Source organism: Caretta caretta, chromosome 1 (assembly GCF_965140235.1).
Source record: "Caretta caretta isolate rCarCar2 chromosome 1, rCarCar1.hap1, whole genome shotgun sequence".
Taxonomy (NCBI): Eukaryota; Metazoa; Chordata; order Testudines; family Cheloniidae; genus Caretta; species Caretta caretta.
Window position 1 is genome coordinate 175,617,029 of NC_134206.1, and position 19,028 is coordinate 175,636,056.

Consider the following 19,028-nt stretch of genomic DNA (forward strand, 5'->3'; position numbering starts at 1 on the left):
GTATCTTTTGGCCCAGAACAATCTCAAACCAAGATCTGTTGACACAGTGCATCCAAGAGGTTTTGAGAACCATAATTGCCAGGAGGTGTTGGAGCTTCAGAGCACATTGGTCATGTGCTTCAGAGAGAAACTGATTCCATCACCAGAGTGGCAATAAGATGGGCACCTGAGGGCAAGCTAAAATGAGGCAGCCCAAAAACAACATGGCAAAGAGCTGTGGAAGACAAGCTGAAAAACCTGGGGCACAGCTGGGGAACCATTGAAAGACTTGCAGGAAACAGATTGGAGTGGAGGAGCTTCGTCACTGCCCTAAATGCCAGAGGTGTAATAGGAACGTGATGATCATGATGATGATGAATATGATTAATGCCATTCAACATGAATTTATGGAAAATAGATCCTGTCAAGCTAACCACATCATTTTTGGTGAAATTAACAAGTATGGTTAGTAAAGGTAATAGTGTAGATGTAATATATTTAGACTTCTGTAAGGCATTTGACTTGGTGCCACACAACATTTTAATTAAAAAAACTAGAGTGATATAAAATCAACATGACCCACATTAAATGTATTAAAAGCTGGTTAACTCTGATAGGTCTCAAAATGTAATTGTAATAGGGAATTATCTACAAAAGGATATGTCTCTAATAGGGTCCTGCAGGGATTGATTCTTGGCCCAATGCTATTTAACATTTTTATCAATGATCTGGAAAAATACATGAAATCATCATTGATAAAATTTGGAGATGACACAAAAACTGGGGGAGTCGTAAATAATGAAGAGGATGGGTCACTGATTCAGAGCAACTTGGATTGCTTTGTAAACTGGGCTGAAGCAATAACAACATAAGAATGCCCATGCTGGGTCAGACCAAAGGTCCATCTATCCCAGTATCCTGTCTTCAACGGTGGCCAATACCAGGTGGCCTAGAGGAAGTGAACAGAGCAGGTAATCATCAAGTTATCCATGCCCTATCACCCATTCCCAGTTTCTGACAAACAGAGCCTAGGGACACATCCCTGCCCATTCTGGGTAATAGGCAATGATTTTTAATACGGGTAAATGTAAATGTATACATCTGGTAACAAAGAATGTATGCCATACTTAAAGGATGGGGACTCTATCCTGGGAAGAAGTGACTCTGAAAAAGATTCGGACATCATGGTGGATAATCATATGAACATGAGCTCCCAGTGCAGCTCTGTGGCTAAAAGGTTCTGTTGATCCATAAAAAGGGAAATCTTGAGTAGGAGTGGAGAGGTTATTTTCTCTCTTTATTCGGCACTGGTACAATCGCTGCTGGAATATTGTGTCCAGTTCTGGTGTCCAGAGTTCAAGAAGGATGTTGATAAATTGTAGAGGGGTCAGAGGAGAACCACATGAGTGATTAAAAGGATTAGAAAATATGTCTTCTGTGCATAGACTCAAGGAGCTCAATCTATTTATCTTAACACAAGAAGGTTAAGGGATGATTTGATTAACATACATGGTGAACAAGTATTCAATAGTGGGGTCTTCATCCAGCAGAGAAATGTATAACACAATCCAATATCTGGAAATTAAAACTGGACAAAGGTGTAAATAAGGTATACATTTTTATCAGTGAGAGTAATTAATCATTGGAACAATTTACCTAGGGTTGTGGCAAAATCTCCATAGCTGGCAATTTTAAAATCAAGATTAGATGTTGTTCTAAAAGATATTCTCTAGGGATTTTGGAGGGGACGTTCTATGCCCTGTGTTATACAGTAGGTCAGATTAGATGATTACAGTGGACTTAGATTCTACTGATCTATGATTATGAGCATCTCTAAATCAATACAGAAATGAACAACCTGATTTGGATTTCATTCTACAAACCAATCTTTCATGTATTTTAATGAATCTTGCAGACATGAAGCATCTATATAACAAAGGTGAAATCCTGGCATCTGTAAGTTTTCTTGGAACCAGAATTTCACCTTTAGGACTCTTAATTCTGTGGCTAACATTGTCTTTCTGATCTGAAATGAAAGTGTTTCTCCACTTAATTTTACCCCATTTAGCATTTTCACATTGCAAAAGAAAGTTTGAGCTCCTAGCCTCAACGAATTAATGTAGACAACTCTAGCAAACACATTACCAAACAATGTATGTTTCATGTTGATGTTGCTTCCACCTAAGACTTATTGTCCCAATCTTTTTTCCTCCCCCCCATATCCCATTATGGTATGAAGGGTTCGGAGTGGTATGGAGGGTACGGAGCGGAAAATAATCTCCCTCCAAAAGCCTGTACAATTGTCATAAGGGCAGACTTTGATTCATTCACTATAAACTCCTTGGATTAAATCCTGTCCCACCTGGTGAAATTCCCATTGACTTCAATGGGACCAGATTTTCACCCCTTGAGTAGTTGCTCAGTCATTTTGTAGGTTAAGGGCCCATTAAAATATACAAGTTTTAAAACTATTGCTTACCAACATGCATAACTTTACACATACATTTTCACCTGCTATTGTGACATTCCCCACTCTTCCCGTGTATTTCGCTCTATCTGCAGTTAACACTGCTGTTTCTGATATTTTTTACTAACCAGATTCTTTTTATTGACTATAATAATTTAGTGTCATCATCAAACTTTATCAACTTGATAGCCAATGAAAGATATTTATTGTTTTACAGGATTTTATATTTCAACACCCACAGGATTTACAGCAAGACAGGAGAGAGTTCGGCTTTTTAGCTTGCCTTTAGTTCCGGCTTCAGATCAATTCTGTCTAAGTTTTTGGTATGTTAGAAAGCATCTGCAAGTTATATAATTGCTAAATATCACCTTTTAATTAAGAATGATATCATATGTAAATGTATTTTTGTCATAAATTATTTGGTCAGTTGGTTCAAAGTCTAGAACCTGGCTTGACCATGCAGCAGCAGGAGTGCAGCACAGTTCTACAAAGAGTTTGGATTCCAGGACAAACTAGAGATTCCTGTGGTGAAATCCTGGCCGTGTTGTAGTCAATGGGAATTGTGAAGTTAGGATTTCACTCCAGTTTTCTAACTATCCAGTTCCATAAGAAATTCCAACACGGGCCTTGATCCAAAGTCCACAGAAGTCAATGGGAATCTTTCATTGACTTCAGTGAGCTTTGGATCAGGTCCTATGGTTTGGCGATAAAACCAGCTCACAAGGAAGAGAGTAGCCAGGTAATTAAGAAAAAGTTATGTTATCCTTGTACAGTTTCTTCTCTGGTTTAGGTTTTCTGTCTTGTTTGAAATAAAAACTAGAGTATACCAAGGATTATTAAGGGTGATGTTTGTTATATTAGAATTCTATGACAAATATTCAGTATTTAATTGCCTTCAAAATAAAATGTCTTTTATCCTATTGTTTCTAATACAGCCTAAAATCCAGTCCCAAAAGGTCTTGTTTGGGACCATTGTTGATTTTAATGGAGAATTCAGATTAAGAATCAGTTAAATGTACTGGTCACTAATCCTTACTCAAGTGCAAAACTTCCACTGAAAATATCAATAAACAACTGAATAAGACTGAATAAGAAAGATAGGATGTATGACAAGAGACCACCCTAGCTTAACCAGGTGATCTTCAATTTTCTGAAACTCAAAAAAGTGTACAAAAAGTGGAAATTAGGTCAAATTACAAAGTCTGAATATAAACAAATAACACAAGTATGTAGGGACAAAATGAGAAAGACCAACACATAAAATGAGATTAAACTAGCTAGAGACATAAAAGGTAACAAGAAAACATTCTACAAATATGTTAGAAGCAAAAAGAAGACAAAGGGCAAGGTAGGCCAATTACGCAATGTGGGGAGGAGACAATAACAGAAAATTTGAAATGGCAGAAGTGTTGAATGACTTTTTTTTCTCAGTTTTCCCCAAAAAGTTTAGTAGTAATTGGACATCTAACTTAATGAATGCCAGTTAAAATGAGGTAGGATTAGAGACTAAAAATAGGGAAAGAACAAGTTAAAAATTACTTAGACAAGTAAGATGTCTTCAAGTCACTAGGCCCTGAAGAAATATATTCTAGAATACTCAAGGAGTTAATTGCTAATGGTTCATATATTTCCTCAGTTATCTTTGAAAAGTCATGAAAAAGGTGAGATATTCTGGAGGACTGGAAAGGGGCAAAAATAGTGCCAATCTATAAAAAAGGGAATAAAGACAACCTGGGGAATTACAGACCCGTCATCTTAACTTCATTACTCGGAAAGATAATGTAGCAAATAATTAAGCAATCAATTTGCAAACATCTAGAAGATAATAAGTTGATAAGTGACAGTCAGCATGGTTTTGTCAAGAAACAATTATCTCAAACCAATCTAACAGCTTTTTTGACAAGCCTTATGGATGTGGGGGATTGGTAGATGTGGTTTATCTTGACTTTAGTAAGGCTTTTGATACTGTCTTGCATGACCTTCTCTTAAACAAATTAGGGAAATACAACCTAGATGGAGCTACTATAAGGTGGGTGTAGTGGGGTGGTCACCCCACTCCTGCCTGGAAGGACTTAAAGCAGCCCAGGAGAGGGCTGTGCCAGAGAAAAGCTGGGCTGATGGGGAAAGCAGCCACAGCTGTAGCCAGTGCAATCAGGCCCCAACTGGCCCCTATAAGAGGGTAGTGGGCCAGAAGCACAGATACTCTCTCTCTAGATGTGGAGAGGGATGGGCCTGACTGCTAGGAGCTAAGCAGGGCTCAGGGAAGGGCAGAGGAGCTTCGGCCTGGAACCTCCCCTCCCCTCCCCCACCGCCAGGCTGCAGGCCTTGTTAAAGGCCAAAGAAAGATACTGGGGTTGCAGAGGGCAGCCCAAGGGTAGGCAGAAGCAACAGATCCAAACCCCCCTTGCCGGTGATGAGTGGCACATACACTTCAGTCTGCCCCAGGAAATGAGGCTAGTTGATGACTGGCAGTGACCATAGACTGAAGTGAGGTGGGGATAGAGGGTGGGGGTTCCCTTGGGAGGGGAAACCCAGATCTGTGGGGGTACTGCCTGAAAGGGGCACCGGGGTCCAGGAGGGACTCAGGCCCAGGGGCAAGTGGGACACTGGCCTACAGAGGGCGCTCCGGAGGCTGGGAATGCTAATTCCCTGGACAACCAGCCGGAGGCGCCGCAGGGGTGAGTCCCAGCCCTCTACAGTGGGTGCGTAACTGGTTGGAAAACCGTGCTCAGAGTAGTTATCAGTGGTTCACAGTCAACCTGGAAAGTCATATTGAGTGGCTCCCATACAGATCAGTTCTGGGTCCAGTTCTGTTCAACATCTTCATCAATGATTTAGATAATGGCATAGAGAGTACACTTATAAACTTTACAATTTATTTGAGCATGAGCTTTCGTGAGCTGCATCTGATGAAGTGAGCTGTAGCTCACGAAAGCTCATGCTCAAATAAATTGGTTAGTCTCTAAGGTGCCACAAGTACTCCTTTTCTTTTTGCGAATACAGACTAACACGGCTGTTACTCTGAAACTTATAAACGTTGTGGATGATACCAAACGGGGAGGGATTGAAAGTGCTTTGGAGGATAGGATTAAAATTCAAAATGATCTGGACAAACTGGAGAAATAGTTTGAAGTCAATAGGATGAAATTCAATAAGGACAAATGCAAAGTACTCCATCTAGGAAGGAACACTCAGTTGCACATATACAACATAGGAAATGACTGCCTAGGAAGGAGTACTGCGGAAAGGGATCTGGGGGTCATAGTGGACACAAGCTAAATATGAGCCAACAGTGTAACACTGTTGCAAAAAAAGCAAACATTATTCTGGTAGGTATTAGCATGAGTGTTATAAGCAAGACACAAAAAGTAATTATTTCGCTCTGTGTGCTGATTAGGCCTCAACTGGAGTATTGTGTCCAGCTCTGGGCACCTTATTTCTGGACAAATTGGAGAAAGTCCATAGAAGGGCAACAAAAACTATTAAAGGTCTAGAAAACATAACCTATGAGAAAAGATTGAAAAAAATTGTTTAGTCTGGAGAACAGAAGACTGCGGGGAGGGGAAGGGACGGGGACATGATAAGTTTTCAAGTACATAAAAAGGCGGTTATAAAGTTGTGGGAGAAAAGATGTTCTCTTTAATCTCTGAACATAGGATCAGAAGCAATGAGCTTAAATTACAGCAAGGATGGTTTAGGTTGGACATTAGGAAAAAATTCCTGTTACGATGGTTAAGCACTGGAATAAATTGCCTAAGGAGGTTGTGGAATCACCATCATTGGAGATTTTAAAGAGCAGGTTAGACAAACACCTGTCAGGGATGGCCTAGATAATATTTAGTCCTGATTCAGTGCAGGGGACTGGGCTAGATGACATCTTCATGTCCCTTCCCGTCCTACACTTCTATGATTCTAAGAACTTCAGTATTAGACCTGGAGATAAGATGCAAAATTTTAACTGTGAGGGTAATTAATTGTTGGAACAGCTTACTAAAAGAATGAAACTTGGAGTCTTTAAATCAAGACTTGGTATTTGTCTAAAAGATATGGGGTGAAATCCTTGCCTCACTGAAAGTGAATGGGAGTTTTGCCACTGACTTCAATAGGGTTGAGATTCTACCCATACTAAAGTTCAACCACAACTTGCTCGTTCGTGGATGAAATTCTATGTCCTATGTTATACTGGAGCTCAAATTAGATGATCACAATGGTCCTTTCTAGTTCTGAAATCTCTGACCACTAGAAATTTTAAAAATAATAACAATATGACCCATTTTTTCCACTTAGAAAACTTCAGGTAAACTTCTACACTCATTTGTTTGGATTTTATTGCAGAGTTTATTTCTGTTAAAATATCAAGATATTTACATTTTTAAAACTAAATCTTTAGTCTATAATGTCTTTATTTGTCTGGAAAAAAAACAAACACAAAAAATGTTCTCTAAACTATATATCTAGCTTGAATTCTTTAAGACTTTTAAATATATTAATTCAAACAAGGAATCTCTGTTCTGCTTTGTCATTGATGTAGATACTACCTGAAGAAATTCTGAGTGGGAAGGAGAGAAAAAGACCCATAATGAAGTCATGAGGCTTAAAAACTCATATTATAATACCATTCTAGCTTGTTGATCTTTCAGATGCCTGTCCAGGGATCGGCAACCTTTGGCACATGCCCGGGTAAGCCCCCTGGTGGGCAGGGCCAGTTTGTTTACCTGCCACTTTCACAGGTTTGGTTTATCACGGTTCCCACTGGCTGCGATTTGCTGTCCCAGGCCAATGGGGGCTGCAGGAAGTGGTGGCCAGCACATCCGTCGTCCCACGCCACTTCCCGTAGCCCCCATTGACCTGGAACGGCGAACCTCCCCCAGTGGGAGCTGTGATCAGCCTAACCTGCTGATGCAACAGGTAAACAAACTGGCCCAGCCTACTAAGGGGCTTACCCTGGTGGGCCATGTGCCAAAGATTGCCGATCCCTTTGCCAGTCCCTCAGAATGACACATGCTGGAAGTTATCAAAGTCTGAATATGATATTCTTTTGATACCCTGTATTGTAGAAATTTGCAAATATCTGTGGGATATTAGAAACAAATTCCCAGCATTTATTGGGTGAAAATACATTAAAACCTTTTAGTTTTTGACCTGCCTTGAATTCGTAAAGCTATGCAATGAAAAGCTTGAATTAGTATTTTCAGTATGATATTTCTTTTTATTCACTCATATGGATGAATTCCAGTCTGATAGGATAATATAAAATCTTGGTATTTCCCCTCCAGGTATCATATGTATGGTACTAATGTTTATCGTTTAAGTATTAACATCATGAATAGCAGTAACATGGAGAAGACAGTTTTCCAGAAAGAAGGAAATTATGGAAACAACTGGAATTACGGACAAGTAACATTAAATGAAACATCTAATTTTAAGGTTTGTTAAGCTATTACTCTTTTTTATTACTTGAAGCTAACTCTCTTTCACTTTATTTTCCATCAACCTTTGTAACCGTTTGCAGTATTCCACATCTGCCAAAGTAATATCCTTTGTTGTCTACTAACACTTACTGTCAAATAATTATTAGTATGCAGAAGACCGGGGCTTCAGAACTGAACTGTGTATTTTCTAGGGTTTAAATTGTTGTTGTTGTTATGGTAGGACAGGGAGACTTACTGCTGTCTGAGGACAGCCAGCTTTATATCCAAAGAGAGCTCTTGGTCACAGCAAGGGAAATCTGAGAACATATCCAAATCTGATTGTAAGTTGAAATACCTTGATCGTGAATAACATATGAAGCATTTGTCCCTAATGAGATTTGACCAGAAACTTTAGATTCCCAAGTAGTTCATCCAATTAATTACATAATTATATATTGGAATTTCCAATGTTTTGGAAATGTTTTTTTATATCCAGCTAGGTAAAAAAATGACTCTACTTGTATCAAAAATCAAAAGGAATTATTCTCTAGTAGAACTACTCTAGGTAGTTTTTTTCAGCTATTCTGAATTAGACAACAAATTCATTCCATAAGTATTAGGGATGACCAGTCTTGTTATGGTGGTGAGGATGAGCAGCCATTTGAGCAAAATCACTTCTGGAAAAGAGTGCTAATGATTGCAGTTACCATCTGAGCAAACAAATGCTCTTGTAATGTGGGTATAGTTAGTTTTCCAGGAAACCTGGATTTCCTTTTAACACCATGAAGAATATTGCATTTGGCTGTTCAGATCACCAGCACTTAATATTTGGTAATAGGCCTGCTGGAGGTAATAGTAGGTTTGGGGCACAGTAACAACAGCAAATTCTCTTCTGATTGAACTAGTTCACCTCCTTATAAATCAAAGGAGATAAGCCAATTAAGGCCAGCAGAGAATTTGAACCATAATGATTTCAGATTCTGTGTGTGGAAACTTCATTATAATAAATAATGAAATTATTGAACTGCATATTCAGTGTTCTGACTCATTTGATATATAGGGTATAGATGAGTGGATCTCTCCGTTTGTAAGCATGAACCACAACCTAGTCTTCGGTAGCGCTGTTTCACAAAGTTTTCTAGCGGGGAATTATCTCTTGTCATTAGTGACTCACCAATGGAATGTCAGACCAGAGATTATGGTAGAAATTAAAAAAATGCATGAAACGAGGGAAAATCTGTTCAGAAGGCACAGATCGTTAAATCATTTAGCATTACATTCTAAATTTGTGTTTTTCATGAATTTCAGGTTATTATTGATGCCTTTAAAAACCCAGGTCAAAGTGATATTGCCCTGGATGACATTGGCCTGATAAGTGGACAGTGTAAGGAAAGCATTTATCCAGAACCAACTTTGGTTCCAACAAGCACTACTCCACCTTCACTTCCCAGTAAGTCAGTTTTAAAGTAAAGTACAGTATATGTTTATTTTCTATGAGTATATTTGTTTGTAAACATTTTCAACTCTTTGATTACTTAGACCTTTGTTTGTAGTTACAAATCAGGGGTCAAAATCTTAGCTGGCATATATCATCAAAGCTCTGTTGATATGCATAGGGCTATATTGATTTACACCCATTGAGGATCAGGGCCTAGATTTTGAAAGTATCAAAGAATAAATCATTTACATTTTTAAGGCCCACTAAAGAACTCTAATCCCATCTCAAAAATATGTAGAAAGGGAGGTTTTCTGGAATTTTATTTTAATGTTCATATTAGACTTTACATTTTGAAAGCAATACAGAATAACCAGGTGGTTTGACCATGCCACACACTGACATCAGTAAGGGATTACATGGCTAAAATTTCATGGAGCTCTGGCTGTGTATCTACATCTGTATTTTAACAGAGCTGAAAACTCTGTGCTTGGTAGGTAACTTTCTTGTTCAAATGGGCAAGCCTCTAGTGTTCCAAGCCTGGTTTTAGAGTCAAATACCAGCATGGCAGGACCACCCAAGTTTAGGGGCACCATCCAAATATTCCTCCCAAACAACAGTTTAATTTAAAGTTCATGAACTATTAAAATCCGTGGCTGTAAACCTCCTTTCTGGTGCACCAGACTCCTCTGTCTATATCATTCCTGGAAAGTTCACAGGGAGACATTGTGTGGAGACCACAGAGATTTAAAATTCCTGAATTTATATTGTTTGCAGGTTTTTAAACTCTTTTTCTTTAATGCAACCATAACTTTGTATTTAGAACATGCATATAACACAGTGTAGAATCAATATATCTGATATTAACTCAGTGGGCTAGACCCACCGATCCTTCTAGGTGCCTTATAAACATATGAGTAGAGCTGGTCAAAAAATGGTGAAAATTTATTTTGTTTTGGAGATGTTTTTGCATTTTTTTGTGGAAAAAAAGTCATGGGAATTTTGATAATTAAAAGAAAAAAAGCTTTATGTGTGCCCAGAAGGTCTGAAATAATTGAAATGAACAATAAGTGCATGAGAATCCTGTTTCATACTGGATTTACTGTCCTTTATAAATCCTTCTAGTTGCTAACTTGGCAACATATAGTAAATAATGATGGTCTTAAATTAAAATAACGGGGGTAATTTATTGGCTGTGTTTCCAATCACACAAAGTACTGTTTACTAATATTGACATTCCACTAAAAATCCCATCACATCTAAATGTAAAGCGTCAGTAATGGAAAGGAAACTAAAACTTTTTGACTATATGATAAAAGATTAATTTTAAACCTTCCTTGCAATAAATATAAGAGGAAAGGAAAGCTCAAAAGAAAGTTTGTGTCCAAAGTTAAACTTGGACAACAAATTAATCTTAATCACCATAATAAATTAGTTTTGTTCTTTGCTTTGTAGGCCTTCATTTATGTAAAATTCTCAGTGAGTTTTCAATAATATTATCTAGCAATATGGTATTCACTGAGTGTGAGAACATGGATCATTCTTGGTTCATGGAGCAGTGTGATGAAGCTATCTTAATCTATTTCAATCTGGATACATCCTTTTCCATTTGAGCTGCATTAGAAGTTGAAAGTTTTTGAGATTGAAGCACATGAGTAAACTTCCACCAGTTTTTGAAATAATGCAAAAGAACGTTGAAGGATGTTCTAATGGTAAATAAATGACCAATACACTGCTCAGTTCCATCTGTGGGATGATGGAATCAGTATAAGAATTCTGTTTTACCACTGACAGCCATGTGCTGACCTGGTTTTAAATCTATAACACATTTCCAAAACTGAGTTTTATCCTTTTTCTTATGCCATTACACAAGAAATGAACATTTCTGCACAGTTGAAATATTAAATTTAATCATATATCTAAAGTATCAAGACCAACATGTAACATTGCATGGAGCTGATGGTGAGCACCCCGATCGGATCATCTTGTCCTTCACAGTGAAAATAAAGCATGCTTTCTGAGGACACAGGATGGTAGAAAATTATGAGCATATCTTGTTTGCTTTCTTGTAGCATTCCTGTATCTAAGGCATACTAAAAACTATCTTGTCTTTAAGCTGTCAAAGGTCCTGAGTGCTTCAAAGTAATATTGCACTACAAAAATAGACTTTGTGCAAGTTTAGTACTGATACTGATTTCATTACAAATTTCATGTCAGAAAACAAGAGATGAGAGGAATCTGAGTTGAGTCAATTTCTTCTGCTAGGCATTATGCTTCAGTAAAATGTGGTGTTGTCTTTTGCAGTAGCACAAAACACTATTGAAATGCCAAGCATTTCTGTAGCTTTTTTGCATGACTGTCAGTTCTACATTTTTATTTGCAATATTCATTGCTGTAATCTGTGAATGCTCATTTTCAAATCATGTTTTGACACTGAGCATAACACACAAATAGAGTGGAAATGACTAAGAGTAGTTTTTGCAACTGAGTTGGTTGTATCCATCTAGATTATGATTATGGCCAATGCACAAGGGAGCTTTATGTGAGTAAGGATTCAGGGCTGGGCCCATTTAGATTAATTAACAGAGCTGTCTTCAAAAGTGCTCAGAAAATCTTCTGTAGTGCACAGTTGCCAACTTTCACGCGGTAAATAAGCATCCCAACTTTCACAATAAGCCAAAAATCAAGCTAAGCCCATTTCAAAGCAAGGCCAAAACAAGCCAATCCCTAAGAACCCCAACACTCTATGTGACTCCAACACTCTATCTAGATCCCCCCGGTGTGGGGGGCTGTGGGACTGTGGTGGGCCTGCTGTGCACCCCTGACTCTGTCCCCCCCGCTTACTCCTGCTTGCCCCTTGCCCCTGCTTGCCAGGAGCCGATCAAAAAAAAAAAGCAAGAAGATACAACAAGCTACAAACCAAACAAGCTACAAGCCAAAAACTAGCCAACAAGCAACTCACAAGCCAATTAAGCCAAAACCAAGCCCAATTTCTGCGTTTTTTTCCACGGGTTTGGCATGTCTGCTGTAGTGTCGTCATCAGCGGAAAAAAAATGTGTGATTGCAGTTTGTTACTGGTAACTAGCATCAAGCATAAAGTCCAAAATAACTGCATAATACTTTTATAAACACCACTCAGGATGTTGCCAATATTTTTTCTCAACATGAGCAAAATCAATTACTTTTCTACTGTATTTCCTTACCAGGGTAGTGCTTAGAGGATTGTGAAGAATGTGTCTTATGCTTAGACTTCACAAGATCAAATTTTGCCCCAAGCAACAACAAGCCATACCATTTTAAGGTAGCTGTTGTTGCTCTGCTAAAACCATCAGATGATATTGATTCAGAAAGCCAATTAACTATTGAAATCTCTGTGTGTGTGTGTTTCATAATAGAATGCTAGTGTCATCATTTGTTGTTGATCCTATCTATAGAAAGTAGACTTCCCTATGAACCCTTTGAACCATAACTCTAACTTGACATATTTTCTAACTCTACATAATTTCTACATAAAATGTCTGTCTTGAGACTCCTGGCACTATTTTTTCTCTTTTAGAGCTTTTGACATTTCTTGCCAAGAATAATAGGCAAATAGGAACCCATTTAGTAGGGCTATCAAAGGAAAATATTAAGCCATTCCTTATGTTCCAGAGCTTCCTCCTGAGAGAATTTTGTGGACAATCTCAACAGGAACTTTCCCATTGTGCAGGCGGTCTCTAAGTGGCTGTGGAGGAATTCATTGCTTAATTCTGCTAAACTTGCAATGAAAAAAACAGTGCTCTGCATATTAGGTAATTAAGATCACATTCTTTCACTGTTTGCCCTTCTACAATGGTCATCCCTCTCTAACCACTGAGGTCCAAATGTGGAATGCAATGAGTGGCAAAGACCAAAAATAGGTACACAAAACAATTCTCCATGCAGGAAAATTACAGTATAGTGGGAGTCCTTCCCTTAGGGTAAATGACTCTTCCTGTAACCTCAATTTCAATATTCTTTATTTTTGTTGTAAATAATTGTCAACAATAGAAGTGAGGAGACACCAAATTTGTTTTAATCATAGGTAACTCTGGGACAAAAATAAGTAAAATCCCTCAAAATGAGGTATACTTAAAAGATATGGCAACAATACATTTCAGACAGAAACCATCTTTTATCACCTCTCCTTCATTATCATTCTCATCTTTAGTTCTTCAGATGAATTTTGCAAAATGGAAATGTTGAAATATCCCAATAAATGCCATTTTCTTCTGGGCTTTTTCTTCACTTCATAGAGCTTCTTGTCCGGAGATTTTTAGTTCAATTTTGCAGACTGAAGAGGTAAATGTATTTTGATGCCAAAAGTTTAGATGCTTCTCTGAAATGAATGTACTAATCTTTGTAGGGTCACCAGTCACTAATGGAGAATGACCTCCAAGTATTTCTGCTGGTCCCTTATAGTTTTGACGATGTAAGTTTCACATCCTCAGAGACAGCAGCTCAATTTCTGTCCATAGTTAAAAGAACCCCACTTACTTAAGTGGGGTTTCATGGGATGTGACTAAGGGCAAAGTTTGGGCCAGTGAATGTTAGAAGAGATAAAATCTTGTAAAACAAACAAAGATCATATAGATATTGCCAAGCAAACAGAATATTGCAATATGTATTGTTTTTTCCAAATCCCTCATCTCCATAAAAAATTAAGGCGTGAAAGTTTCTTAGTCAATTGGCATTAATCATAAACCCTAGAATTGGTGACTGATTTACAAATGTAGCTTTTTATTATAGCCAAAATCTTTAATTAGATGTTTTTTTTCTTGGTGTGCAGGATGGTGCATTCTTTTCAACTTGCGGGATCTAAGAATTTTATCCTATGCAGATAAAATAGTATTATTAGAGAAACAGAGAGCCAGTTTCAACCAAGAAGATATATATATTATCACTTCAAATATTCTATTCTTTACACACATGCACACACAATTCGTATATGTCTTGTCTATAGAGTAGGTTTTTTGTCAGATCATAACTCATGAGAAAAATTGTTCCATGGAAAAGACAAATGGCTACTTTTAGCACTTAGAAAGATTATGTGAATGAGCTAATAGATATCCAATGAAGTGAAAGTAACTGACATAAGTATTTGAGAAATTCAACTATCACCCATTTTACACTTGTTCTGTAGTTGTGGCCCTTTTATCTAATAACACTGCTTATCAGGGATACTAAAGATCCATTATAATACAAGTCTTTTGTTGCTTTATTACAGAATACATACCATCTTTTCTAAATAGGTGGACCACCATTAGTGTAAATGGTATCATCATAATTAGAATGGCAGATACTGTAAGTGCTTCTGCCAATTCCTTCCTGTCATTTGTCTCTAGACAGCTTGTAATATAGCTTGCTAGACCAAGTATAAAAGATGTCTTACTAGCCAGCTGTTTAATGTGAAATTATACTTGAAATTTATCTAAAATAGTAGCTCGTAAATATTTAAAAGCAGTGACCCTTTTGAAACTCTTCCATTTAGTGTATAAATACTATGAGTGCTATCCATTTTGGCAGGCTCACTAATGCCACTGAAGTCTGGATGTATTTTCACAGGATCCTGACTACTCACCTTAACATATATTTTATTAAAATATATTTTGAAAGGCTAAGATACACATGCAGAGCTCTCAAAACTCTGTTGAAAAAAAAACCTTTATAAGTAACCCCTACACTTGTTCAGTATAGTCACACGATAATAATACCCTGCACGTACATAGCCCTTTTCATCCAAAAAGTTGCAAGTGTTTTAAAAAGGTGGATAAGTATTCTCATCTCCATGTTACATATGGGGAAACTGCGGCATAGAGAGGTGAAATGATTTGTTCCAGATCACACAGTGAAGCAGTAGTTGAGCTGGGACTAGAATCATAGAATATCAGGGTTGGAAGGGACCCCTGAAGGTCATCTAGTCCAACCCCCTGCTCGAAGCAGGACCAATTCCCAGTTAAATCATCCCAGCCAGGGCTTTGTCAAGCCTGACCTTAAAAACCTCTAAGGAAGGAGATTCTACCACCTCCCTAGGTAACGCATTCCAGTGTTTCACCACCCTCTTAGTGAAAAAGTTTTTCCTAATATCCAATCTAAACCTCCCCCACTGCAACTTGAGACCATTACTCCTCGTTCTGTCATCTGCTACCATTGAGAACAGTCTAGAGCCATCCTCTTTGGAACCCCCTTTCAGGTAGTTGAAAGCAGCTATCAAATCCCCCCTCATTCTTCTCTTCTGCAGGCTAAACAATCCCAGCTCCCTCAGCCTCTCCTCATAAGTCATGTGTTCTAGACCCCTAATCATTTTTGTTGCCCTTCGCTGGACTCTCTCCAATTTATCCACATCCTTTTGTAGTGTGGGGCCCAAAACTGGACACAGTACTCCAGATGAGGCCTCACCAGTGTCGAATAGAGGGGAACGATCACGTCCCTCGATCTGCTCGCTATGCCCCTACTTATACATCCCAAAATACCATTGGCCTTCTTGGCAACAAGGGCACACTGCTGACTCATATCCAGCTTCTCGTCCACTGTCACCCCTAGGTCCTTTTCCGCAGAACTGCTGCCTAGCCATTCGGTCCCTAGTCTGTAGCGGTGCATTGGATTCTTCCATCCTAAGTGCAGGACCCTGCACTTATCCTTATTGAACCTCATCAGATTTCTTTTGGCCCAATCCTCCAATTTGTCTAGGTCCTTCTGTATCCTATCCCTCCCCTCCAGCATATCTACCACTCCTCCCAGTTTAGTATCATCCGCAAATTTGCTGAGAGTGCAATTCACACCATCCTCCAGATCATTTATGAAGATATTGAACAAAACCGGCCCCAGGACCGACCCTTGGGGCACTCCACTTGATACCGGCTGCCAACTAGACATGGAGCCATTGATCACTACCCGTTGAGCCCGACAATCTAGCCAGCTTTCTACCCACCTTATAGTGCATTCATCCAGCCCATACTTTCTTAACTTGCTGACAAGAATACTGTGGGAGACCGTGTCAAAAGCTTTGTTAAAGTCAAGAAACAATATATCCACTGCTTTCCCTTCATCCACAGAACCAGTAATCTCATCATAAAAGGCAATTAGATTAGTCAGGCATGACCTTCCCTTGGTGAATCCATGCTGGCTGTTCCTGATCACTTTCCTCTCATGCAAGTGCTTCAGGATTGATTCTTTGAGGACCTGCTCCATGATTTTTCCAGGGACTGAGGTGAGGCTGACTGGCCTGTAGTTCCCTGGATCCTCCTTCTTCCCTTTTTTAAAGATTGGCACTACATTAGCCTTTTTTCCAGTCATCCGGGACTTCCCCCGTTCGCCACGAGTTTTCAAAGATAATGGCCAATGGCTCTGCAATCACAGCCGCCAATTCCTTCAGCACTCTCGGATGCAACTCGTCCGGCCCCATGGACTTGTGCACGTCCAGCTTTTCTAAATAGTCCCTAACCACCTCTATCTCCACAGAGGGCTGGCCATCTCTTCCCCATTTTGTGATGCCCAGCGCAGCAGTCTGGGAGCTGACCTTGTTAGTGAAAACAGAGGCAAAAAAAGCATTGAGTACATTAGCTTTTTCCACATCCTCTGTCACTAGGTTGCCTCCCTCATTCAGTAAGGGGCCCACACTTTCCTTGGCTTTCTTCTTGTTGCCAACATACCTGAAGAAACCCTTCTTGTTACTCTTGACATCTCTGGCTAGCTGCAGCTCCAGGTGCGATTTGGCCCTCCTGATATCATTCCTACATGCCTGAGCAATATTTTTATACTCTTCCCTGGTCATATGTCCAACCTTCCACTTCTTGTAAGCTTCTTTTTTATGTTTAAGATCCACTAGGATTTCACCATTAAGCCAAGCTGGTCGCCTGCCATATTTACTATTCTTTCGACTCATCGGGATGGTTTGTCCCTGTAACCTCAACAGGGATTCCTTGAAATACAGCCAGCTCTCCTGGACTCCTTTCCCCTTCAAGTTAGTCCCCCAGGGGATCCTGGCCATCCGTTCCCTGAGGGAGTCGAAGTCTGCTTTCCTGAAGTCCAGGGTCCGTATCCTGCTGCTTACCTTTCTTCCCTACAGCCTAAGTCTCCTGACCTGAGTCCTCTGTTCTAGCTGTGCGTCCAGGAACAAAGGGAGAGTGCAGTGTCATAAAACAAATAAAAGCTCACATCAGCAAATGGTCCTATGGTGGTATACCAACGGTTCATGGTGGTATACACACTTATGGCTCTATAGAAATAATAATAATGGCATATCTTCAATGCTCTCTTTTAAAGCATAATCCAGTTGTGGCCTGTTGAATTATTCATCTTAAAAATAGAAGAACAGAGCTAGTTTTATGCACTGCCATACAAGACAGCTAGGTTCCCTCTCATGCTCTGAAAAAAGGAGCTGCACAGAAAACAGAGGGGAGAGAAAATCTAATGGCTTGAGGAAATGTTCTTTGTGGCAGGGAGACACACACTGAAATAGGTTCAGAAGGTCTACTGAAAGCATTGCTAAAGCTTTTCCTATAGGGTTAGATTAGATAATTTGTAATATTAAGTGGTCTGGGCTAAAATCTTCCCTGTGTTTCATTGGCTCACTGGGGAAGAATACCAATGTATCTGCATAGGAGTAAGGAAGGATACACTCCTAGTGCTCTATTGAACACAATTATAACAATTCCTAATAATAATTCCAAGCTTTTCACAGGCCTTGGTTAGTACATCTGCTGCCACACAGGTCTCTTAGGGCAGGATCCACCAGTTTGGCAGTATAGTCAGGTCCCTGATTTTTGGGGTACATGCTCCAGTTAGTAGTTTGCAATAGAGGGGTTTGCAAGTGATCCTTTTGGATGAGCACTAAAGTGAGTTCCAGAACACAGTTCTCTTCTCACTCTCATCATCATCTGGAACTATCCTACCCTGTGCTGGCAACAGAGCTCCAGAGCTCACTGCACAGTTTACATCCCTTGTTCCATCTCTTGCATGGCCTTAGCCAACAATTGGCAGGCTTTTCCTTTTTACAGGTAATACCAGTGATTGGCAGTACAGTGTGGTAAGGGATGCTCTGGAATAGCTCACTGTATTCAAAGCTGCCTACAAGAGTCAGAAACTCAATTCCTTTGGGAATTGGGTATCCAAATTCCTTAGGCGACTTTGAAAATCTCAGCCCTAGAATTTTACTGTGGTATTTAAACAAGAGTGCAATACAGAAGTATAGGAAATCATTCAAGATATTGTGGTAGGCTAATGCTTTAATTATGGCCAAAGCTGAATGAAAAAGCATGAAATCTTTTCCCAAAAAATTTTCTTGGCATTATTTTTCACATATATATGAAATTTTGTCATTATATATATATATATATATATATATATAATTGGCTAATTATCTGACCCACTTTGTCATTTTAGTTCCACATGGTGTCCATTAATAATTTATTCAGTGGACAAAGAAAGGAAAGGACCTCTGTGTCTAAGAGCATCAAGTATTTTCCAAGGCTAGCAAATCAAATACAAAGACATTTAGAAAGAGAGTAAATGACAGAGAGATGTTGCTAACTAAAATTCCAAGTTTCAGAGTAACAGCTGTGTTAGTCTGTATTCACAAAAAGAAAAGGAGTACTTGTGGCACCTTAGAGACTAACCAATTTATTTGAGCATAAACTTTCATGAGCTACAGCTCACTTCATCAGATGCATACTGTGGAAAGTGTAGAAGATCTTTTTATATACACACAAAGCATGAA

At 39.0% G+C, this 19,028-nt stretch overlaps 1 protein-coding gene across 1 annotated transcript in view; it reads left to right on the forward strand.

The window, feature by feature from the left end:
- TMPRSS15 (transmembrane serine protease 15) overlaps positions 1 to 19,028 on the forward strand; it is a 90,361-nt gene that overhangs the window by 33,703 nt on the left and 37,630 nt on the right. The window contains exons 11-13 of the mRNA XM_048838360.2: positions 2,664 to 2,769; positions 7,723 to 7,873; positions 9,166 to 9,307. Coding sequence (XP_048694317.2) covers positions 2,664 to 2,769; positions 7,723 to 7,873; positions 9,166 to 9,307 — 399 coding nt within the window. The remainder of the gene's footprint in view (positions 1 to 2,663; positions 2,770 to 7,722; positions 7,874 to 9,165; positions 9,308 to 19,028) is intronic.